Source organism: Gobius niger (assembly GCF_951799975.1).
Source record: "Gobius niger genome assembly, chromosome: 15".
Classification (NCBI taxonomy): domain Eukaryota; kingdom Metazoa; phylum Chordata; class Actinopteri; order Gobiiformes; family Gobiidae; genus Gobius; species Gobius niger.
The window spans coordinates 22316811-22342715 of NC_136866.1; the positions used below are offsets into that span (position 1 = coordinate 22316811).

Sequence of the window (25905 nt, forward strand, 5' to 3'; positions counted from 1 at the left end):
CTCTATGTCAAAAATCCTGAAATATCCCTTTAACATCTTGTAAAAAGAAACACTCAATTTAGAGTCCATTATCTATTAAACAAACTTCCAGAACATATAATTTTTAACTTCCATCTTTCCTACTAAGCCAGTTGATAATGTCCTGTCGTTTCTAAAACAACAAAGCCTGTGCTTAACTCAGTGTTTATCCTCTTTCATTCTCAGGAAAACATGGACATGTATTCTCGGGTAAAACGCAGAAAGTCGATGCGTAGAGGGACGTACAGCATGCCCGCGCATCATAAAGCCATGGGCAAAGCCAACCAGGAGGAGGGCGAAGACGATGGCACTGAAGGTCGGTGGATCACACACAGTCCTACAATCTCGATCTCTAAAGATGCATCAGTTCTTACATTGACTTCATTGTACTTGGTGTTACTTAGCACTACAAAACTGCGCTTATGGCTTTCAGAATCTCAAGAAGAAGAGGAGGAAGACGCAGAGGACGATGAAGACGATGAAGACGATGAAGGAGATGAAGCAGAGGAGGCGGGAGAGGAAAACGACAGGCCGTACAATTTAAGGCAACGCAAGACGGTGCAGAGATATCAGGCACCCCCCATTGGTGAGCATTCACTGGCTGCTTGTGTTATAACAGGGATGCACAATAAGTTCAGTATGTGCAGCATTATGTCATTTTATTACATTTTTTTAAATACATGATGCTGGTTTTGTTTCTCAGAGCCTGCAAACCGCAAACAAAGCAATCCCTCACTTTTTGATACTCACCGATCTCCAGCGAGAAGAAGCCATATAAGGTGAGTTTGATTTCGGATGATATCACAACCTGTGACCAGTTTTCTATTAAAGCAGAAGCTAAAAAAATTACTATGATTAGAAAGAATAATGGTGATTTTTGGTGTGATTGGATGAACATGGCAATAAAGCATGTCACAAATATAATTTCAGGTTAAAACTGCAATATTATTAATGATTAAACAATGTGAGGGGCATGTTTTTTGTAAGAAATGTTCAGACGCTTCTACTTTTTGATTCTACTTCTAGAATTGAGTTTACTATTTCATATGTTCAGTCTTTTCACACCAAACAGGAGACCGCCGAAGCAAATGTTTGACTGTCTTAATATCACCAGATTTACCCAAAAGAGGAGAGAAAATAATAAAATTAATGAAGACAGATTTCAACCATAAACCAGGTTAAATATTGGCTCTGACTGTAAAAGGCAAGCTAGCCTAGGCTATATGCAACTATACAATGCAACATATTATGTAATGAGTTTCATTGTGCTGTAAAGGAAATGTGTTATTAAGCGTTTTCCAGCGCTAACAGAGTTGTGTGAGGAATCTGCCAGTGTAGTGTTATCCCACTGAGTGTATTTTTCACACCTCTGCAGAGTGAAGAAACACGCCATTCACAGTAGTGACACCACGTCGTCGTCTGACGAGGAGCGATTCGAGCGCAGGAAAAGCAAGAGCATGACTCGAGCCAGGAACAGGTGACGGCTGCACCATCACTGCTTTTAGGCTTTAATGTTGTATAAACTGAAATACTTAAATCTCATCATGACATTATTTATATGGATAATATAGGGAGAACAAAAACAACTTGTGATTTGTTTTTTACGTCAACATTCTCTTCACAGCTCACTTTTGAAACGCATTCAGAAGCATTAACATTTTAGGGAAGACTTCTGAACAGATGCAAGGCTCTTATGTATTTCACAACCTGTCTGTTGACGTAGAAACAGATAAGATATTCTGTTAGCTGAAGATGCAGATGGCTTACTTCGACCATTAAGATTGCAAAATGGGTCGATAGCAGTTCATTAATGCGCTTTTGCTGTTGCATCTTGGTTTTATTTCAAGAGATGATGCTGGAAGTTTGCAACCCTAACCAAGCACACAAATATAGTGAGACGACTTCACTATTTCTGTTCTTATTTCCATCTTTGTGGATAACTTTGCATCATCTCATAAAGATCCTATATCTATTACGACTGAAGTGGGTTCACTCACATGCTAACTGGTGTGCATTATTTTCGTATGACAGCACAGTTAGTCCAGCACCGGTTAAATCACGTTCTGTATCACTCCACTGCAGCAGTTTCCATAGTAACGACAAATTGAGCTGGAACTAGCTTCAGGTAAAACAGCTTAAAAAGTGAAATAACTCCTGTCCAAGACTTAAAAAAAGAGAACCGGCCCAAATGAACAGTTTCAGTTGTGGATTAAACAACTCGGAGCCGTGCATTACACAGTTTTAATTCACTTCTCTGTTTGTGCATTAATACTGTATAATGCATGGCTCCTCATTATTTAATATTTACATCTATGATAGAGTTCGTTAAAAAAAAATTTTTTCACCCTGGCAAAAAGCAGTGTCTTTTTGTTCCAGGATCTTACATTTTGTCGATTTAAAAATGATCTGCGTTTATCATTGGCACAGATGTTTACCCATGAACCTAACGGCAGAAGACTTGGCCAGTGGAGTGCTGAGAGATCGAGCCAAAGTTGGAGCGAGTTTGGCGGATGTCGACCCCATGAACTTGGATTCCACAGTAAGGAAAAGGCCGACGAAGAAGGTTTAATTCATCTAGGTAAAGTATCGTTGTGATTGACTGTTCTTCTTTTTGTTTTAAGGTGAAGTTCGACAGCGTGGGTGGTCTCAGGAATCACATTCAGTCTCTGAAGGAAATGGTGGTGTTCCCACTGCTTTACCCCGAGGTCTTTGAGAGGTTCAAGATTCAGCCGCCCAGGTAAACACCGCTCATGGCTTTGTCAGTGGATTAGAGTCAATGCTATCACTGAGTATACTGCAGGGTCCTGGCCCAAAGATCTGTCACTCTTTGAAGGATGGGTCAAATTTTATGTATTTTGTCAGTGTGTGAAAGTTTGTCAGTTTTTCGTTTCTGCTGTAGTTCTCTAAAAGCACAAGGTTCATCTGTGGCTCAGTTGTTTGTGCGGGTGACTTAAAACCTCAAGGTCAAACATAGAGCTGGGTAATTAATCAAAATTAAATCAAAATCTCAATCTCAACTTTTTATAGTCTCAATTATTTTTCTGGGACTTTTTAGAGCCAATAACAGCACCTATTTTTGGAGTCAAATGGTGTGATGCAAATTCAATCATATTTAGTTTGAGCGGAGATCTCTCTTCTCTATGTTTAGGAATCTGAAAAGTAAAAGCTAGTATGCATTTAAAAAAAATGAGACTGAAGATCTAGATGGGCGTATATGAAACTGGTTTTGTGGTTGTACTAACAAACCTCAGTGAGAGTGCATGCAGATTTGTCATTTCCTTTAGTAAAACGTGAGTGTGGTTTGCTTGTATGTGAGTGGTTGGTGTTGTGGTTTGGCAGCCATGTTTCCGTGAGTCAGCCTCAGGGCAGCTGAGTGTGAATGAGAAATGCACTTGGTTTGTAGAAGTGTCATATATCCGGATTCTGTTCGAGCACGGCCTGATTGAATACATTGAAAACAGGAACATATGCTCTCTCCTCTCGCTTTCAGAGGCTGTTTGTTCTACGGCCCACCAGGCACCGGGAAAACCCTGGTAGCACGGGCACTTGCCAACGAGTGCAGCCAGGGCGACAGGAAGGTCTCTTTTTTCATGAGGAAAGGAGCAGACTGCCTCAGCAAGTGGGTCGGCGAGTCAGAACGCCAGCTCCGGTTACTGTTCGATCAGGTGGGAGCGCAAACCTTTCTGTCAAATCTTTACAACTTCCTCCACCGCATGCGTCATGTGAGAATACCCGTACTTGTAATAATCACCGACTTCTGTGTTGTTGAAACAGGCCTATCTCATGAGGCCGTCCATTATCTTTTTTGATGAAATTGACGGTTTGGCTCCAGTGCGTTCAAGCAGACAAGACCAGATACACAGGTATGCATTCTGGGCAGATATTTGGAAGTACATTACAATAGATAGTACAATAGTACATTACAATCTTGCAGCTGGTTTGGTGTGGCGTCAAATATGAGCAGATGGATGAAAAGTAACATGTGCAATAGCCCCCCTTGCAAAACCACGTGCAATAATCTATGTATCAGCTGCACTTTATTCCCTGTAACATGATCACTTATTGACATCCTGCACTAGGACTGTAACTTTACACCCCGATATTCTACTTATATAACCTGCTCTAATTTTTGTCCTATTTTTATTTATTATTATTCCCCTATTGTTATAACTCTGCCCCCTAAGACTTTTGCTCTACTTTTTGTACATAAGATACCTCGTTTTCTACTATTTAACTGGTTGCACATTTTCCTGTCTGTTTTTGCACACTCTGAGTGATCTTCTTGAATGCCGACTGTAACAAGTGAATTTCTCCATTGTGAGATCAATAATGGATTATCTTATCTTATCTGAAAGGTTCTTCACATTATAAATTCTAGCAATCCCTAATGTTGTAAAGCAAGTCCTGTCCAAATCAAAAAATGGGAATTTTACTTTTTGAACCAGAACAATTTGAGGCAGTAGAATTTTTTCCCCCTAAATGCCACTATTTAAAATTGCCTCTTGATCTTTCAACCCCCAACAATTTTTAGAAAAATAAATCATTGTCATAGTCAACTCTGCATTCACGTATTTTGCCACTAGGGGGTGCTGCTTCACTTATTCCAGACATGGCTCTGCATCTGTTTCTTTGTGCCTATACAGTGCATTTGTATTCACACATTCATGATTACCTCTCATGGTAATGCTTTTAAACATACCAAGACAAATACATTATTCATGTCAAGCTAAAGGTTACGTTTGATATTTTGTATATAAGCAGTAAATATTATTGTAATTCACTTAAGTTTATTCATACAGTGTTTAAATAAGTAAATCCCGAGGGCAATGCTGATGTGTGTATTTGAAATGGCCTTTTTAAATGTGCATAACACAGTCTTTTTACCGTTCATGCATGTAATCAATTTAATTTTCTGCCTGTCCCCCCCCCCCTAGTTCCATCGTGTCCACGCTGCTGGCCTTGATGGATGGCCTGGACAGCCGAGGGGAGATAGTCGTCATCGGTGCTACAAACAGACTTGACTCTATCGACCCAGCTCTCAGGAGGCCCGGGCGCTTCGATCGCGAGTTTCTGTTCAACCTGCCTGACAAGAAGGTAAAGATCAGAATGATGCACATTTTAGTTATAAATGTCTTACGTTTCAGATGAAGGGCAGTAGCTGGTAAGGCTGTGGGAGAAGTAAGATCTTGGAGAGATATCTGCTTGAAAAAAGTTCAGCCAGATCTTAATTTGTTAGCGATTAGGTTCTCAAAGTTTGAATTGACAACTATCATACCCAAGTTTTCACATAATATCTTCACTTTTCGATGCCTTTGTGGAAAAATAATAACTTTCATTCTTTGGTGCTAACAGTCTTTACGATGCAAAAAACAGCTGAGGCTCACATCTGTGGGTCCCTTTTGGTCGTATGGGATCAGTGAATTGGACTAGGTGCTTACGCTACTGATGCAAAGAACAAAATCAGGGATATTGGCATGCCGATATTGATAAAACCTTAGTTTATTCTTACAACACAAAATACAACACTTTACACAGAGAAGAAGGAGAAGAACTCAAAGTACAGTTATAATCTCAAAATATGTTGAAGAAACAAGTGGGTTCTCAGACCATGCGCGAGACTCTGAAGGTCAATACCAGGATTTTAAAATTGAAACAAAAAGGGAGCGGGAGCCAATGAAGGGCTTTTAGAATCAAAGCCGTAAGAGCCCTTCTGTTAGTGCGAGTCCGTAACCTCGCAGCACAGTTTTGTACCCGCTGCAGACGAGACAGCTCTTTTGTTTTTGTTCAGACAAGTAAACAAGCTCTTAAGCTAGTCTTTACAAGACATAAAGGTGTGGATAATCATTTCAAGACCATCTTTAGACCCATTTGTTCTACGTTTTAGAGATGTTCCTCAATTGATGAAAGCATTTCCTTGTCAGCTTTTATGAGGACATTTCTTTGTCAATAATGATGCCAAGATTTCTTTGTTTTAGCGGATGAGATCAGGTCACTATACAACTCTAATACTTAAATGCAAGCGCTTGCGGTGAGTAGCTTGACAACATCATATTGCGAGAGAAATGCCAAAGCCACGCAGATTCTCTCCTTAAGATGCAACAAAATAAAGAGAACTGTGCAATAGCGGCAGTGGTAAGAATTCTTTGACCTGTAATGGTCTTTCTCACAGAGTTCTTTTCACCTTTAGAAGAGTCAAATACCTGTATAACTAGACGCACCAGCACTAAAAGCCCATGCATTGTCAGTGTCTAGGGAAATATCTTATGCACTTGAAATGAATAAGTGCTTAACCATCATAACGCTGAGAAAACCACCTTGGCTTATGTCAATAGACCATTGAATAGTAAGTAAAACTCCGTCCTCGTTTTGCCTTTTAAAGCAGGTATAAAATGCCAGATGAACTTCTCAGCGGCTGCATCCCGCTTAGCGTTTCAGTCCGCTGCCTCGCATCATTTGTCCACTCCATAGGAACTCTGGTAATGAAAGTCTAATCAGTATACAACTGCTGCCCAAGATCCCCAGCTGTGAACTCTGACTAACAAACCGGCTCTTACGCGTTTACTGTGTGTAGGCAGCAGCAGTAGGCCAGCAGCAAATATGAAGGTGTGCGGTGGTGGCTGTAGTGCATCAGAAAGAGCAGAGGATCGAGAAACAAAGATGATTGTTGTGTTTTCGACTCAGCCTTTTATGGCTTCTTCAAAGTGGAGTCCCGCAGTGACAGTGAAATGAATGGAAATGCAGGGCTTTAATATGAGAGCTCTCCACGGCTCTGAATGATTGCATCTCCTTCTGCAGTTCAGGGTTAGATCTGTCCACTGTATTTTCATATTTAGTGGGTCCCTTTCCCATTTGTTTGTAAATGTCAGTCTAAATTGTTTCTCTTGAGTCTAACGCCTTTCTTCCTCTATTTATTTTGTCCTTTTACCCTGTAGGCCAGAAAGCACATTTTACAGATCCACACACGGGACTGGAATCCCAAATTGTCTGAGCCATTTGTAGGTGAACTTGCAGAAAAATGTGTTGGTAAGATCATGCATATGACACTCAGATAATGCTCTTAATTTCACCTGTCGCTTGTGATAAGAGTAAAGAGAAAACCCTTCTTTTATCCAGGCTACTGCGGCGCTGACATCAAAGCACTTTGCACAGAGGCGGCCCTGGTGGCCCTGCGCCGCAGATACCCGCAGATCTACGGCAGCAGTGTCAAACTGCAGCTGGACGTCTCCACCATCGTCCTGGCACCGGGGGACTTCAGCCGAGCCATGAGGACAATCGTCCCGGCCTCTCAGAGGGCTGTGGCCCCAGCGGGACGTGCCCTGTCTGTGGCCCTGCGCCCCCTACTGGACAACTCCTTCTCTTTGGTGCTCAAAGCCCTGCTACAAGTCTTCCCCCATGCTCAGTCTGCAGACAAGGACAACACACACGGTAGATATTATTGTCTATTGTTATTTGTCGCACTTTGTTGCATTTGATTCTGATCCTCAGCCTGATAATAAAACCGTGTTCAGTTCAGTGAGCATGAAATATACATTGATATTTGTTCACTACACTGGAGGTGTGTTAGATTGTCCAAAGTCTGTTTACAATAAAAATGGAGGTTGTAATCTATTGCCAGGCGGCGACAATCACCTGGTTGAAGAGGATCTGTACAGCGACGAAGACAATGAGGAAGGCTCTTCTTCCATTTATGAACTTCACCCTCCTGCATCTCCATGCTCCGCTGCAGCACACAGACCCTTTCTCCATTTCTCCAGGTGAGTTTACCGTACTTTTGTGTACCAGCGCTCTGTGAAGGCAGTGTTTATTCAACATAAAGTTTAGAAAACAGATGGAAAAGAATACTCACAAACTGCAGAGCTGCCGTATAGAGCAAGTGAATGATTGGCATTTTAAAGATGACTTCTTACTGTCACCCTCAAACCATGCGATAGAACCTCCTCTTTCCTCTGTAGTGCTCTTGTTCGTTTGTGATGACAGACCTGGTTTGATGTGCTTCAAATATGTCTTTGCCCGTATTGTTTACTCTCACCAAGGTCGTCTCCCAGAAAAACATGTTTCAAGAGCCTTTAGACTAGAATGTATATTGAATGATATGCATGAAAGTCAGCTCTGGCAAAAACAACAGTGGCTCTTGTTGTGCAAATTCCTCTTCACTGATCCTATGACATTTAAGGTCATGCTTTGTCACGCAACCGCTTCTTGTTTTGCTTCCAGCTCCGCACTCCAACGGCCCACAGCGTACCGGCCCCGTTTGCTGCTGGCCGGGCCCCCAGGCTCCGGACAGAGCTCCCATTTGGCCCCTGCCTTACTGCACCACCTGGACAAGCTGCCAGTGCACCGCCTCGATCTGCCCACTCTGTACTCAGTCAGCGCCAAGACGCCGGAGGAGTCTTGTGCCCAGGTAATGCCAAGAGTCAATCCTGGATCTCCACAAATGAAGGACTTCTCTGTTAAATTGATAATGTCTGTGTAAGCTCTCAGTCCCACAGGAGTTATCCATCATTAAAACTCATCATTGCATTTGCTTCCCCTCCGTGTGGTGCAGGTTTTCCGCGAGGCGTGCCGGAGCGTGCCCAGTGTGGTATTCATGCCGCACATCTCCGAGTGGTGGGAAACCGTCAGTGACACTGTGAAGAGCACCTTCCTCTCGCTGCTGCACGACGTGCCCTCATTCAGCCCCATCCTCATCCTCGCCACCGTGGAGACGCACTACTCCCAGCTGTCAGACGAGGTACCAGGTTCACACGCTCTCACACGCTTTGTCACGACATATTGTCAACTATAGCGTGCTTTTCAGGGGTCAGCCTCTGCCTGCGCATGACTGACAATAGATGCCTGGGCTGGTGTCCGTCTGTATGTGCATGTTTGATATTGTTGACTTGTAATATAAAAGCAATTTTCAGCTTTTAAACAATATCATTATAATATTCATTCATCAAATCCATATCCTGAGTCGTATGTGACTTCCGTCACACATTTTTGTTGACCTGTTTATTGATGGTGTCTCTTCTTCTGCTGCATTAGTGCACTGTTTTTGATTTTCTGGATCGATTCCATTTAATTCCATCTAATCTTGGGATCCTGGGACATGCTGTTTGTTAAAAGTGAAACCTTGAATGTCCTTGTATGTCTCCAGGCCTTTCATTGACATATAGACATTGTTTTAAGTTATTAAACAAAATTAAAGCTCAGGTACCCAGAATAATGTTGATTAGCTATAATTACACAGATTTAGTCCACTGTAAGGGCTTTTGATGTGTATTTGACGTTCCAGTGACCCAGCGGCTCTGTGAGTGGTTAGCATGGCACCTTTATATTCACATTGGTCTCTATGTTGCTCCTTTTGTTTTTAGAGTTTCAAAATAATTGGACAGTTGTAGAGTCCACTGTGATGGAAAGTATGTTAACCCAACATGAAGTCATTGGGTCACACAAGGTCAAGTTTATTTTTCCTGCATAAAAAGTTGCATAATGCACCTTTAAATATATTCAAGTAATGTCGTTTTTTGTGAAGGTGTTGCTTCCCACCTTTACTTGCCTCGTATTTCATGTCTGTTCAATAAAACTCTTGTAATCCATTTCGCACAAATGGGACACAGGAAGACCAGAGGGCTCCAGTCACCTCGGGGTACAGAAGTTCTACTTTTTTCTTTTGCGATATCTGCAAGAATAGACTTTAAAAAGTAATATCATTTTATGCACCAGTGGAGGTTAAATCACCAACAAATTCTCCCTCTCATGGAATTACTGGAGTTGAAACGAGGTCAGCTGAGGTCAGCCCTCGCCACAGTTTTAACCACTTTGGCTGCTTTCGCCTCTTGGCCATTAATCCCACTTTTACTGTTCTCCCCCGGTGGTTTTTGCCCCTCACTGCTCCCTTTTGGATTCATTATTCCGTCTCCCCAAAGCCAATATGGAGCTGGACTGCCCGCTGAGGGTTATGGCTGTAAGGGAAGGGAATATTATTGGAGTTGAGGGGTTGAAATTTGAGGCTTTTTTTGGGAGAGAGAAAAACAAGCGGTTTCTTTAGTCGGGCAACAGAAGGCCTTTAATTAGGTCTGGGCTTGGCAGGCGCACCTCTTCACCTCAGGACACACGCACAGCATCAATATGGCCGAGCGCACAGTGAGGCCTTTTTGTCGAGTGCGTCGCTTCTGTTCTGGCGAATGACCCTCGCTGGATACAGGCCAGGGCAGAGCGGGCGACACCTGCGCTTTTCAACAGAGAGTCGCTCTACAGACGGGTTTAGCGTCTGTAAACAACAAGCACCGGCAGTAAGTCAGGCAGACGGCAATATCTGTCAATATGTCTGGTGAATGTTTAACATAAAAGGAAGCAAAAAACTTAAAGCAAAAGCACATATTTTCTTCCTTTCTCAATTTTTGGCGGGTGTTGAAGGAACACTGTTTTTCCATACTGTGATATGTTCTTAATGTGTCTTTGTGCGTGCCCATGGAAGAGCTTGGTCACTTCTAACTTCACCCCATTTGGAGCTATAGGATTATGCTAGGAGAGGCTAAATGCTAACATCATTTTTGGTCTTTTTTGCGTGACTGAGGGCACACAGTTCTTCCATACTGTGATATGTTCTTACCTGAGCTTAGACGAGTTGATACGTACCTGTCTGGTCTTTGTGCGTGCCCGTGAAAGAGCGTGGTAGCTTCCAACTTCACCAATGTTTGGAGCTATACTTTGGTCACATCTTTGGTCGTTTTGTGTTACTGAGGGCCAATGTTTTTCAATGTAAAAAGTCTTTGCCTCTTTGCTATAGACCTGACCCTCCCTCTCCTAAATGCTTGCCGTTCATTTTAGCGCAGCTTTCTTCTGAAATCTCGATCTTTTGTGCGTTTGCGCTGAGTAGGTAAAAGCGGTTCCCTTAGCTGATTAAAAGCCTTGTCCTTCACTCGGGCTTGCGGATCGTCATGCTGTGTTCATTTAAATTAACTATTGAAAAGGTAGTAATTAAGCCCGCTGTCCGTAGCAGGTCCTTGCGCTCGATTGAGCTTCATGGCCTGAGTGGATATAAATGTAGCTTTTCACTAATTTCATCATTTTGGTCACTGAGCACGAAGCCATTGCTCGGGGTATTTTATGTCATGTCGATGTTTTTTTAAGTTCAGCCAAGAAACGAGTTGAGCTGGTTGTTTGGAGCGCTGGAGCGAGTATTTGATGATAGTACAGTGATTTTTGTAAGAATTAATGTTGCTTTTTCGCCTTTACTTTAAATCCATATAGTGCAACATTTCACTCAACTTTCTGGAGTCTGGTTTTGAGCTTAGATGACGATGTGCCTTCTTCCTATGGCACCATTATTTCATGTCCCCTGCCACTGAGTTCTTGCATTATTATTTTTAGTTCGCAGTATCATTAAAAGAAGCAGTTTTTCTCATGAGACTTATTCTCTACAGTTATACTATATGTGTATTTTTATATTTTATGATCCGTTTATTAAGTCCGTTGTGCATGCGTTGGTGATGTTGGAAATGTAGAGAGATTGTGGTGTTTGGTGCTTAAAGGGATATTTCAGGATTTTTTGACATAGAGCCTCATTTCCTAGTTATCCAGAGTGTTGCTGATTTCTGGCGATATTTTTTTTTGTAATTCAAGCAGTTCTTTTATTTGAAGAGTTTCGTTGTGCTAGGCTAGTGCAAGGCTAGCGCATTTCTATGATATCAGCTAGCCTGCATTAAAAACAGTCTGACCCGCTCCACAGTGCACCTGAGGAAAATCACTTATAACACCAGACTAACCATATAAATGTCTGTGTCGATAGAATAATTTTAACCATTTAACCAAACAATCATTAGTGATAGATAAATAAAGGTGCTGTATTTCCCCCATTTCCCATTTAACTGCGTTCATGTGGCCAGCCAGAATACATTTAGTATTTTCTTATTCTTTACAAAGTCCTGCTTTTAAACGGATACAAAAGCAGGCGTGGAGCTGATCAGGCGAGGGAAATGTAAGCAAATAGTGCCAAAATTAGCTCTGACTAAATGAAGTTAAAAGATCGCCCCGCCCACTGGAGCTCCGCGAAGCACAGACCCACAATACAAAGAAAATGACTCTTTATTTATCGGCCTATTTCGATTTGATCATTCAAACATCAATATTAGGCTACAGATAATAAAACTGCCACACGTCTGTTTGAAACATCTCTTCCACATGATTGTGTTGCTTCAGTCGTGTTTGTGAGAAGTTACAATAATAAAGTTTGTCCACAAGAGGACAGTGTTTAAACAGAATGAAACGGCTCAGAGCAGTGCTTAATTTGCAAATCAGAATTGCCAGGAACACTTTTGGTCTGATGTGATGGATTGGGGGAACAGGCCAAAACATTTGCCGGATCCTCCTAAATATTTCCCGGATCCTTTACCCTGAAAAAAATTTAATTGGGGGAATGCGTTCCCCCAAACGGGGGATCAAATCAAGCACTGGCTCAGAGACTTCGAAGCATACAACACTTTTTTGCTAGAAAAGCCTCAAAGTGTGTGTCGCCCAGCTCTCTTATTTCAAAATCATGTTTCAGTTTGCACATTTGAACTTTGTTAAACTATTTCTAGTAACATTTTGTAGTTTGTTTTTTTATGTGGTGTGTTCTTAACCATCATGGCACTTGCACACTTAGCTCACACAAATCTTCTATTCTCGACTAATTGATTAACGCTTAAACTTCTACAGAATCTTAATTTTATTATTTTTAATTGTTTCGACCTCTCATTCCGTCGCTTGTTGCTGGAACCTGGAGGAGCATTGTATAATTGCATCATATATTTCATGTCATATGGAGTGACTTGGCAGTGTCTCAAGTATATTTTTTTTGCGATCTGGCGTGGAGACACATTGACAGCTGCTGTCTCTGCTCCAAACCTCCGTGTGGAACTGGCAGCTTCCCCCAAAGCCAAATCTGACACTACAGGCTCTGCTCCAGGAGCCAGGCTTCACTCTATTTTCAGCAAAAAGTTCATTCAGATCAAGAATTTCTACAATTTGAGTGTTGCAAAATGTCAATGTGGTCTGTTAAAGGCGCCATTAAACGGAGCAAACTTGTAGTGTCTTTGTTCTATGCATGGCTGAGCTCAAATTGCCTCCACTGCAAAGGATGTCTTGTCATTAGCAAGCAGAAGCCATTATTATTAGCCTTTTCTAAGCTGCTTTAAAACCACTTTGCATGTTGAATCTAAACAGCAAACACATTAAGTTGATAGCTGCATTTTGTTGAAGTTATGATTTTTAATTTATCATCAGATTAATTGTTTAGAATAACTTAAATACTCTGATGAAACAATCTTTGCTTTTTGTTCATCCTCATGTTTGACATCCTCGTGTGTGTCCCTGCAGCCATTTTGAGAAACGGTGCAATTTTCTGCGGTGCTCTTCCTATACTGCTGGACTCCCTGTCGGTTTCCTATCATGCACGCCGAGAAAGCTTATGAGGATTCACGAGCTGCAAGAAAGGAAGGCTATGTGGCTAGAAAGGGCGAACAAAAACATGTCATGGATACGGATCGATGTGAGAGACAGATGAGGAGGGCAGAAAGCAAAAAGTAGGTGCTTAGTCAGCAGCGGGACGCACTGCCGGGACCTGCCTGAGGCTCCAGAACAGAGGTGAACCCCACGATATATTATCAACCCAAGAAAACGCTGCGGTTGGATTATATTTATTTATTAATATTGGGACCCAATAGTTTTCTGAATTCAAAGAAGAAGTCAGTTTGTGCAGTTTTCTGGCCCCGTTTAACCATTTTCTAGTACCTGTACGACCTACGAAGTACCTGGGCTAGCTTTTAATCTAATGCAGTGGACAAATGCATTAAAACATAGAAATAATGGCCAAGTATTTATTTCAAACTGAGATATGAGGGTTTCCTGCACGCTATCCTGCCTTAGACACAGTTTGATTGATGACTTCTTACCATTTAATTTGCTCAAATAGTGTCTGACCCTCTGACCAGACAATGCTCTGGTCCACCCTGCAATACCAGGGCCCCCCAGGGTTGGGAACCACTTAATTCAGAAACTTCACTGATTGTATGATTAGAAAAGCCAGTGGAACTTACCTGAACTTTTGCCTTTAACATTTGCCTTTTAATCAAACATGCTCTTTTGGTCTGGAGGTGGGTTTTACAGAAGTAATCAGGGTGATGGCCAAAAAGCTCGGCGAAGCAGATTGTTTCGAAACACTGCGTCGGAGCCAGTTTCAGTAACATCTGGTCACGTGACTGTCTCGAAAACCGCTTCATTCTGTGAGTTGCGTATCGTGTCTCAAAACGGGTCATCTGCTCAGAGCGTCTCACTGAGCTGCCTTTCTCGTCAACATAGTGATGTAAATCATTAGTGATAGATAAATAAATGTGCTGTATTTCCCCCATTTAACTGCGTTCATGTGGCCAGCCAGAATACATTTTATATTTTCTTTACAAAGTCCTGCTTTTGAACAGATACAAAAGCAAGCTTGGGAAACGTAAGGAGCGCCATCTACAGCAAATAGTGCCAAAATTAGCTCTGACTGAATGAAGTAAAAAGATCACGCATTTGATGTCCTCCCGTTTGAGCAGCAGAGCCGCAGGTGACTGAGGCCCCGCCCACTGGAGCTCCGCGAAGCACAGACCACGTTACAAAGAGAAGGACTCTTATTTATCAGCCTATGATTGATTTGATCATTCACACATCAATATCAGGCTACAGATAATAAAACTGCCACACGTCTGTTTGAAACTTCTCTTCCACATGATTGTGTTGCTTCAGTCGTGTTTGTGAAAAGTTACAATTTTGAAGTTTGTCCACAAGAGGTCAGGGTTCAAAGTGTTACAAGGCTTCACTCGCCCATCACTAGTAATCGGATATTTGAGTGAGTTATTTAATGCAGCTATGTGTGCAACGCTGTGTGCCGTTACCTCAAACTACAGCTAATTCACTAAAATAGACCTGTACAATAAACTAACAATTGTAAATGATTGCAGTCTATTGCTGTGGCGTGAATCTGACTGCTCTCTCGTGTGTCTTGTTAAACGCAGGTGCGGAGTATGTTCCAGCAGACTTACGGGGAAGTCGTGACCCTGATCCCGCCCGGAGAGGACGACAGGAGGAGGTTTTTCTCTGACCTTTTGCTAGTCCAGGCGGCCCGCGCCCCCCCACGCCCGCGGAGCCGAGGTAACCACTGCGCACTTGCACCGGACACTCGTGATTTATGTCTGCTGTCACTCCTACAGGGCGCTGCTCTCTGCTCTGCTCTGCCCTTCTGTGTCCTCAATATAGTCCTCTTTAGATTCGGTTAAATGCAGAGGAACAGATGAGATTTGAAAATACGTCTTAGTAAGTCTTTATTTTAGAGCTACATTGAGTTAGATGTTTTATATTGGTTTGAAAAGTAATCCAATCGCAGAATGAAGAGAATTCGGGTAGAATTGTGGAGATGGGAATTTACTTGCCTCTAGCAACGCTGAGTCTGCTTGATTTGTCACTTGGATGTCATGGGAGAGAATCATATGGATCATAGAAGATAAAGTATCCAGTCCTTTGCACTTCTAAGCGCCTTTATTTTATCAGGAAAGTCTCAGTGAGATTCCGAATCGCTTATGGAGGAGTTCCTGCCTCAGAGGGGACCCTATTGTACATGATTTTTTGCAGGAGGATGAAACTGAGAGACACGGAGAGAATAAAGCAGTCTCTAAACCTAATGGCCTCTCCTGGATTTGAATCTAAGACCTTGTAGTTATTGTTTATTTGTATTTACGAAAACTCAACCTTATTTAAAGGTGCATTATGGCACTTTTTTATGCAGAAAAGAAAGTGTGTATTTGACCTTTTTGTGACCCAGTGTCTTTATGGGAAGATTTTTTCATAACTATCCATATAGCCACTGGGTGTATGGACTTCCCAAGGTAAAGCAATGGGGGAAATTGTAGCACTTGGAGGAAGCCTACGGCCAACTCCATGCAAACAAATGAACCCACCCGGCTGGATTTGGTGCAGTGATAACCCCTGCTCCACCACATCGAAGAAAATTCTATTTCAATGACTTGTCTCAAGACCAAACACAGCACTTTGGACTACACTGCGCTCCTGTGGATATTCTCCTGAACGTCTCTCTCTCTGAAACACATCTGTTTTCGAACGCCTTCATCATTTGCCCTCTATCCGTCCTTCCAGCCCCATCCACAGTGCTCCCTAAGACCCATCTTTAAGTCCAGTGTAGGTAGAGAAACTGTCCACGTCGGCTTTCAAATGGAAATGGTGCAGTGCTCCGCGTCCGTCCGCTGATTCCTCATTGATGCGAGGCGGGGGTCCAGCGCTCAACTCGCGCTCCACTCTTCGGGGGTCCCTCCCAGGCTCAGGCAGCCGCCGGGCCTCCAGCCGGGAGGCGGACGGGAACCCACAGCCACGAGCTGCTATGAGAGGACCCAGTTGGTATTAAGTGAAATTAGAATCACAGCTTGCATTGTAGCTGCTGAGTGAATTGACCTCGGGAGCCGCAGAGCCTCCCTAACAACGTTGGCAGATGTGGAGAGCGAGGGGAGTCGGGGGAAAGGAGCTGTACATATCTGCTCGCCGTGCCTCATCAGCACTTGGCCAGAGGCTAATCCTCCTCCAAAACTTGGGTTTGTTGAAATCGGCGCTGTATTCTTTCACTTCAGCAGCGTGAATATAACAATTGGAAGTACTTTCAGGGTTTTTATGTTGTCTTAAAAACTTTCTGCATTGATTTTTGTTTTTGTTTCTAGTTTTCACTTGTCAGCTGGAGGCAGGTTCGCTCACAGCTGATAGATTGGACCGTCTTGTTGTTGAGTATTTGTGAGATATAACAATTTCTCAGTTTGAGATCCCACATGATCATCCAGTTAGTCCTCAGGTTGCTATTATTGTTTCTCAGCCTTCTTCAAGCAAAACATTCTTTTTTTTTTTACCACTCGTAATTCTAGCAATGATTTCACTTTTCAGCTTTTTGCTCTGTGCAGAATGGATTTGTCCTACACCTGCACGACACGTGTAATGAACTGGTTTATCAAACAACCCTCATTTAATGTGATGGTTATGTGTGATACGTGACTATTATGAAAGAGCATTCTCAAACCAATAAAGCGATGTTTAAGTTATAGTTGGTCTCAGTATTATTTCCTTGTTTGGCCTAATGTTACTTGGATTATGAATTACCAATAGTCTGCAAATGCTTGACAGTCCCTCTCTCCTCCTTTAGCTCGGTGTTCGGAGTTGCTGCCTGTGGTCGAGGCCCCGGGGCCCAGGGTCCTGTCTGCAGAGGAGCAGCGGCGCCTCTTTGAGCAGGAAGAGAACACACTGCGCGAGCTCCGCCTTTTTCTCAGGGATGTGACCAAGCGGCTGGCCACTGACAAGCGGTTCAGCATTTTCAGCAAGCCCGTCGACATCGAGGAGGTAAAAGACACGTTGTTAAAGACGAGCTTAGAGCAAAAACGGTGTCCCCTCTTGATGATTGTGCTTTCATTCTGTGGTGTGGCAGGTGTCGGATTATCTGGAGGTGATTCGACAGCCCATGGACCTCTCCACAGTCATGACCAAGATCGACAAGCACCAGTACTTGACCGTCAAGGACTTCCTGCGGGACATCGACCTCATCTGCAACAACGCTTTAGAATACAACCCGGATAAAGACCCAAGTGGTGAGTAGATGGATCTTAATGCGGAAATGCCTAAATAAATACACAGTTTACATCAGTTTTTTGGTCTGTGGAGTGACACAATACAGATCACAGACCAGTGGATTTAGAACCTTTTCAGACCTTTTTTATGAAGAGAAATTCAAGACCCACGGCGGCTCGCAGGCCGCATATATTATAAAGGGCTGTAGCCAAATAAATAACAACGACTTGCACTTATTGTGCTTTATCAGCCTGTGTCACACGTTTCTAAAAGTGCTGCATACAGCCAATATTAATTCACTCAACACTCGATGCCCTGGGGCAGACTGACCATTTACCACATGGCTTTAATGTGTTGTTTATATCCTGATCTCTTATTATATCAGCGCCCTCTGCTGGACACGTGGAATTCTTTCCTTTTTCACTTTGAAGCTGCCCCCTAGTAGCTGGAGTGAGCATTTCTTTAAAAATCCATAACTCTGCACAGGAATGGGCAAGAGACTTACTTACGCGGGCCCCATGTTTGACACGTGCTTTAGGAATAGAAGCCGTTTACTGCGCTTTACTGAGTTCCATGTGTAGGTACAGGGAACAAGAAAGTAATTACACATCTAACTACAGGTACACATTCAATTGCAAGGGTACAAAGTGTATAAAATTTGTTCAACATGTATTTGCAGGTGTTTAGGTCGTTTTTTATAGATAAGCTAGCTTTAAAAAGTTTCATAAATTGAAGAAAATGACCGTAGTAACTAGTGTGCAAATACAATGTGCATTAAACATCAGCGCTGGCAGTAATCTAAAGTGAGACACTATGGTCTGTAACTGCAAGAACTTAAAGGGAACAGAGAAGAATAAAATGCAACAAGGTGGTACAAGGGAGAATGACCGCATAACTAATGTCCAAATACACCGTACCTAATGTGTAATTACACATACACACCTTTCATTAAACCTTGCACTTGAATGTGTAATTACCCGTAAATACATGTGTCATTACTTTGTTACCCCTATGCATGGAACTTACTTAAAGTAAGAGAAAGAAACCATATGTAAGTTTGCTTTATATTGGGCAGTCATTAAAGCTGCCTTAAGCAATACCTTTTTAAAATGTTTTATCAGCAGGTGGAGTAGTGAACTCTGCTCTGCTCCACTGCATTATTGGTAATGCATCGGTGCCAGACCGGCAAAACGGGATCGCTTAGAGTAGCTTTAAAAATAATAATGACTGCAGTACAGCATGAAAAATAATCTTCTAACTGTTCTTGGAGCGCTATATTTTTCTGCCCTTGGACCGTGTTTGAAAAGGGTAAATTGTTAATTAAATTGTTATTGCAAATATAATCCCTGGAGCATTTAATCAACCCTGCATTACTCAAATGATGGGGATTGAGTTTTTCATGGCTATTGTGTGTCGTGTGCCGCTCAGTCCTTTGTTTGCCCGTAATGACTCTCAAGCACGTCGTCTGTAAAATAATACAACCTCTAAATGGTTCGGTTCTGCCTCAAAATACAAAGGACAGTGGAGCCTCGGCTGAAAATAGAATTCCCAGTGTAATTCATACTCTGAAGCCGGGCTGCATATGCATGAAAATTTAATTGTTTCTTCTTCCTTGTCTCACTGGACTACAGACAGCACAGGCAGCACGAGGAGTTTCTCTGCACAGTTCAGCCAATTAATGGTTAACACTATTTTGAGCTTTTAATGTAACCGTGTTCTAACCTTCCTTCATTAAAAACATACCTGGAGTAATTCACTTCATGAGTATTTCTGTTTAATTCAGCCGTTTCTTCTTCCACAGCTAATGCGCTCCAACCAGTATTTCCTAGATTTAGTTGGATAATACATCTCTTCACTCGAGCTCACATTGATGGCTCAGACTATATCTTTACTCTTTTAGTTCCCCCAGCTGCCAGCAGAGGGTGCTCCAAGCAACACAAGATTCTCAAAAGACAAATGTTTGCTCATAAAGTGTCATAAAGTGTTCCATGAATATAAAAGATAAAACATCCATGCTGAGGGCCACAATCATTGTCCACAAAGAGCATTCCAGCTGTAAGGGCATATTTTGCATGAAGAATTCGCACAGGCATGAATATAAAGGACAAAATTAAATCCCTCTGTTGCATTTGAGCCGAAGGCCCTCTGCGCTTTCAACTATTTTAATTTCTGTGTATTCAGCTGCTTCATTGCCGACACTTTTATTTACGGGAAACAATGTTTGGACGTCCCAAATGAATAAGCCATTGCTCTTTTTTTTCTGGCCTGGGTCATTTGTTGGAGCTCATGGTGTATAAATGATACACTAAAGGGGGGGAAATGCAATTAGGTTGTTTAATGAAGTCGCCTAACGAACTCTCTCGCCGCGTCGCTGTGTTTGTCCAGGGAATGTGGCCTATAGTCTGTACAATTAGGGGTTTGGTCGAGTCTAAACCAGCTGAGGGTGCTCATTTCCCCTCTGCGGTCAGTTCTCCTTGTGCGCCATGCTGTCTTTATCACGCCGCTTCCCTTATAGCCACGCTCGTGTTGGTCTCCCCACTAAACTAAATAATGACTTTATTATGGGGAGAAGCCTCGTGCTCCATATCGGCGGAGTGGACTTAATTGCTTTGGGGAGCGGGTAATAATGCGTTTGGCTGTGGGAAACACTTGGAGGGAAAGAAGCCTCAGTCAGTAATGGCAGTAAATGGCATATACATAATACTTTTGTTTATAGAGGTAGTAGGTCGCTTAAGGTTGTTGGGCGATCCATGACCATGTTTTTGAGCTAGTGGAGATCCAGTGACCAGTGCATTTCATTTTTATGATGAAAAATTATGCTCAGCCTTCAAGTCTGACTATGAAACGGGGGCTGTGCAGTTAGTCAACAAAAATTAAGCTAAATCACTATCTCAATTATTGTCATGGCCACTGTTTTTCCACACTGAGATATGTTCTTACCTGAGCTTAGACGAGTTGCGTGCCCGTGGAAGAGCATGGTCGCTTCTAGCTTTACCCCGTTTGGAGCTATAGGAATACAATGGGAGAGGCTAAATGCTAGCAACATCTCTGGTCATCAACTCATCTAAGCTCAGGTAAGAACATATCTCAGTGTGTAAAAATGGTGGCCTGTTCCTTTTAACCTCTTCACCCCCACCTTAAGCGATTTGACGCAAATCTGCAAGCTTCTTGGAAAAAGAGCCTCAAACGCAGCATAACAAGTGACAAAAAAGCAAAAATAAAAAAGCATGTAGAGCACCAAGAATACGACGAAAGATTGAGAACAGTCTTGTAGGTCTTGGCTTTCAAATGAGGCTTTACACTGGTCTATAGGCTGTAAGCTGCAGTTGACGCTGTTAAATTTGGGTAAAGCTGAACTGAGAGAATGTGCTTGGTTAAGATGTTAAAGGGGGCCTATTATGCAAAATCGACTTTTTCAAGCTTTACATCATGTTATTAAGTCATTCCCTCATTAAAACCATGCCTGAAGTGTTGCCTTAGCACATTCACGTATTTTCGAGTAATCTGTAGAAACTCTGATGGCGGCCATTTTAGGGATAAAACGCCTGATTCCTTCAGGAAACGCCTCCGACCTCCAGGATACGCCTCCAACCTTTCGTCACCAGCCGAGTAACCAACCACTGCTCCTCAGCAGAACCCCCTCCCCGCAGTGTCTAGCCCTAAGATGTAAACAGAGTCATCATGGAGGATTAGCTTCATGTGTTGTGAACCAGAGCCACAGCAGACTTTTACAAAGACACACATCAGTGTTTCTGTTACCTAAACACCCAGGATTAAAACCGGTGACAAGAACACTTATTTCAGTGTCTGGTTCTGCGCTGGGCCTTGATGATGCACAGAGCCTCCGGAGAAAGCTAATGCTAAGCTAAACCTCGAGTCATCACGTGAAAACGAGAAATATGCACAAATAAAGTCAATAAAACCACCACACACATAAAGAACCGTTTAACAATGATCACACACGGAGCCAGGCTTGTTGATTTGGAAGTTTATTGCTCACATTTCATCTACAATGGGTCATAGCCGAGTGGTTTTCTCCCGGAGCTAACAAGCTAGCCGCGACAAGCTAACGGGAAAATTCACTGAATACAAGCATATTATGCATTGAAAACGTCACTAAAACAGGCAACTGCTTGAAGCAGCCTTTATGACGATCACACACGGAGCCTGGCTTGTTGATTGTGTAGTTTATTGCTCACATTTCATCTACAGTGAGTCGTAGCCGAGTGGTTTTCTCCCGGAGCTAAGGCACTATTAGCCGCGACAAGCTAACAACCTTCACCTTCACAACATTCATTGAAAACAGGCAGCATATTATGCACAAATAACGTCAATAAAGCAGGCAACTACTCGAAGCAGCCTTTACGATGATCACACAATGAGCCTGGCTTTACACATGTGTGGTTTATTACAGACTTTTCATCAACAATGAGCTGTAGTCGATTATAACAAGCTAACGGGTAACCTCGAAAAACCACTGTCCACCTGCACAGATAATGTCCGTCTTTGAATCGTATGGGCTCCTGCAGATCCTGGTGTAGTCCATGGGGGTATAGTTAGAGATCCATAGGGCATGGCAGATGCAAAGAGATAGCCTCCAAACAGCAGTTATTTTTCAGGCAAGAGCCCCGTCCAAGCGTCCGGTGTGGAAGGTTCGTCTCCAAATAATATCCTGTGTGGCCATTGTTCACAAAGTGATAAACAGTAGGTCCTTTCCAACAATAAAAATTAAAATGCACCGATCGTAGTTTCAATACTGTTGAGACAAGCGCAGTGTTGTTGTGATGCCACAGACAGCGTGTGGAGGGGGCGTGTCGGAAAGGGTCAGAGGTTCTTAAAGAGACAGAGGCCTATTTCAAGTCATTTGCTGCCGCCATTTTGAAAGAGCAATTTTATACAAGGCAGTTATTCTAATTTACTGCATTGACAGACCAACAGAAGGTTTCGTCATCATTGTAGTGTGCTATAGACTGGTGCTATGTGGCTGAAAAAAGCATAATACCCCCTCTTTAATGGTCAGGTCAACAGCTGGTCTTGTGACAGCTCCTGGTGTGGAGTTTGTGAAATGAACCTGCACATGGTACAACACACAGTACAATATTAATATGAACGTTCACAAACATGGCTGCATGGCTTGATAATACTTTGGGATGTGCTGGAGAAGGCTTTGCACACTGGTCACACTCTCCCATCATCAATACAAGATCTAATGAATGCAACACTGGATCTTGTTTTGACTTTGCAGAAGCTTATTGAAACACCGCCACAGTGAATGCGAGCTGTAATCAAAGCTAAAGGCAGTCTAGCTGAATATTAGAGCGTGTGACCTCTTTTTTTATGTTCGGGGAGTGTGAAACATTAAAGAACATAATTGTCTAATGAACGCGGTGTTGAGGCCGTTGGCTACTTTGCCTCCGTGCTGTCAATTGTGTGGCTCATCTGTGTTCTGCTTTCGACTGTCCACTCTGACGGGACGATGCCCTTCCCTGACCACGCGAGGAGTGTTCAGTATCGCCCACATTCTGTACATTCACGCGGGCACACATCTAAGCGGCAGTTCTCCAATTAGACAAAAGATGCTGACAGGCGGTGACCCCGGCGCCACTCTCTGCCTGAACGCTCCTCCATGCGCCGCAATAATGAGCGAGAGCTTGTTTACTGTGGCTCTGCATCGGCCATGCCTTTTCACATAGCCGTACTTTGTGGAATGAAAAAGATAAAAAGATGGTTTAGCAGCGCCTTTAGGTACAACATGCTAGTTAAAAGGAAGGTGTGACTTTGAATCTTGCAATGTTGTTGCCGTTCTCAGTAATTAAAAATTGTTTTCTTGGATCTATCATCTACTATCAGCTCACCGAGGTTTTTTAGAGTGTGGGAAAATGCTCCAGTCTATTTTCTCACCTTTCCTTGAAGTTGAAGGCACAAATGGAACATGCAACATCAAACTACATCGTACACTTTTTCCAAGAATAAAGGGAAAATCTAAACAGAGCCTTGTTATGAGAGACGAGGCTGCACACTGCAATCCCTCCAGTGCACGAGTACTGTATGTAAACACATTGTTGTTTTGTTTTTTCTCTTTTCCAGACAAGGTGATCAGGCATCGGGCTTGCAGCTTTAAGGACGCGGCGCACGCTATTTTTGCAGCAGAGCTAGACCCTGAATTCGACCGCATGTGCGAAGAGATTAAAGAGGCGCGCAGGAAAAGAGGTGAGAAGGTTCATCAGCAAAAGAGGCCATGATCTTTGTTACATATTTATAAGCTGGTGTATATTAGGCTTATGTAACTCTGCACGAGCCATTAGGACAGTTATTTTTATGTGTTATGTTCCATAAGCTTTGCCAAGAGAATAAGAACTGTTTAAAGTTTATTAATTATAACATTTGTCTTCAATCTTTACTGTTCTGGTGATATGCAGAGCTCATGACAGTCGTCCAATGAAACATGGCTACTTGATCATATGCAAAAGTTCAGTTTGGGTCGAACCTGCGACATTTATTGTAAGGGTTTGTTTTTCTTGGAAACGAAAGCTGTTACAGGTGCTATACGTTAAGAGCTCTTGATGGAGCAGTCTGACTTTACTGCAAGGCTGCGGTGCAGGAGGATGAATGCCTCGAGGCTCAAATGTTTCAGACTCATTCAGTATCTGCCACATTTGTAACAGCCATTAGGCCTCAGCTCGCCGATGCCAGGCTAATGTACATTTGCTTGACTTTTTTGCACACTGGCACCGATATCTAGGATTTTATACATGTTTTTTTGCCATTTGCTGGCCAATAGGGCTGCCCATTATATTGCAAAAGTCTTGTTTTGACACACACAAAAATATGTACTTGTAGTGCCAGGAAGCAAACTCACAACACTGGGGCATATGTGTTGCAGCCTTTACCTCTGGGCCATTATGAATCAGATTTCAAGGTGCATTATGGAACTTGTTATGAAAAAAATATCTATAAATGTGAGTCGTCGACATGCCCTCGGAATAAGATCTTTTTCTGAAGTCACTTGTTTTCTTTAATTCACTGTTAGCAGAGGATTCGTAAAAAGTGCAGGTGAAGAAGTCAAGTGCTGTATAGGAGGAATATAGCGGCCTAAAGATTTCATCTTCCGGTCAAGGATTTTCTCGTATTGTTGTCAATTAGTGCAGCACTGCAGCCTAGACCACCCACTCTGAATCTATGGGGATTACTCCAGTGACAGGATGAAAGAAGAGTGTTGTTTTTACCAGCATTATCTTTTTATTGTCTTTTTTATATAGGGAAGCAAAACACAATGAACAAAAAGCGACTACATACAGAACTCTGAGGCTGGGATAACAATACACACTTTAACAGGACACACTGCAGAAAGCTATGCCCCTGTTTCTTCACTCACACACACCATAAAAAGTGATGAAGCCCAACTTCGGTGAAAAAGTGTTGATGCTGATGACAAAGCTTAAAAGTTTCATGCAAACAGATCCATTATGGTTTGTGACAATTGTAGTAGTTACAATTTTAAATGTTTGAGTGACTCATGCTCTTCTCATGTTGGACAAATGGGAAACGCTCTTTTCATTGCAGCCACATTGACAGCCCTCCCAGTACGGTTTGTACATTCCAGAAATTTTGCTGTTTTTGGTTTTTGGCTATTCCTCTTAAGTTGCATTCCCCCAAAGCACTTTGGCCTTGCCATTGTCAGGCAAGGACAGAATACTCTGTTGTGAACATTCAGTTTTTGATTTCTACTCTATTTTGTTTCGGCTAGTTTCTTAACTTTTAAAATACAACGTTTGCCCTTTCTCAGATAAGATCCTAAAATCAAGTTTGGAAATTGGAAATGCCCAAAGTATTAATTACATATCACATCCTTCCAGTTCTTCTAACGTTAATATTGTTTTGAATTAACGGTACACTTGAGTACCGTTTTCAGCTACACTCCCCACCTCTTCCTGCTACATGTTGAGATCCCTCCTCGTGTTTGCTAATGTATTGGGAGTAGTTTGTGTTTTCGGTAACAGTCCTCTGTGGTTCTGCAGACTTCCAGACGCCGCCTGCACTTCCTCCGTCCTCTTCCGACGCCGTGGCAACCAGGAAGCATCCCCCAGCGGGAGAAGAGCCGGCCAAGAGCAGCACTCAGGGCCAGGCCTCGGACAAACGGCCCACCCCCAGTAAGTGCTTGCCGAATCAGACAGCTGTGTATCATGTCATTATTTATTCAGAAACAAGATATTGCAGAGTTTCTTTTTTTTACCGGTCTATGCAGTACTGCTGTATAACACTTGGTGGCGC

The 25905-nt window shown here is 42.7% G+C and overlaps 1 protein-coding gene across 2 annotated transcripts in view; it reads left to right on the forward strand.

The window, feature by feature from the left end:
• The window catches only part of atad2b (ATPase family AAA domain containing 2B), an 84684-nt gene that overhangs the window by 4900 nt on the left and 53879 nt on the right, over positions 1-25905 (forward strand). For both annotated transcript variants that reach the window (XM_079572648.1, XM_079572649.1), the window contains exons 6-24: positions 205-334; positions 452-604; positions 722-797; positions 1394-1495; positions 2446-2557; positions 2640-2755; positions 3509-3683; positions 3793-3881; positions 4953-5112; positions 6951-7041; positions 7132-7443; positions 7634-7772; positions 8233-8419; positions 8564-8749; positions 15036-15171; positions 17216-17409; positions 17495-17654; positions 23722-23844; positions 25653-25784. In XM_079572648.1, coding sequence (XP_079428774.1) covers positions 205-334; positions 452-604; positions 722-797; positions 1394-1495; positions 2446-2557; positions 2640-2755; positions 3509-3683; positions 3793-3881; positions 4953-5112; positions 6951-7041; positions 7132-7443; positions 7634-7772; positions 8233-8419; positions 8564-8749; positions 15036-15171; positions 17216-17409; positions 17495-17654; positions 23722-23844; positions 25653-25784 — 2773 coding nt within the window. The remainder of the gene's footprint in view (positions 1-204; positions 335-451; positions 605-721; positions 798-1393; positions 1496-2445; positions 2558-2639; positions 2756-3508; positions 3684-3792; positions 3882-4952; positions 5113-6950; positions 7042-7131; positions 7444-7633; positions 7773-8232; positions 8420-8563; positions 8750-15035; positions 15172-17215; positions 17410-17494; positions 17655-23721; positions 23845-25652; positions 25785-25905) is intronic.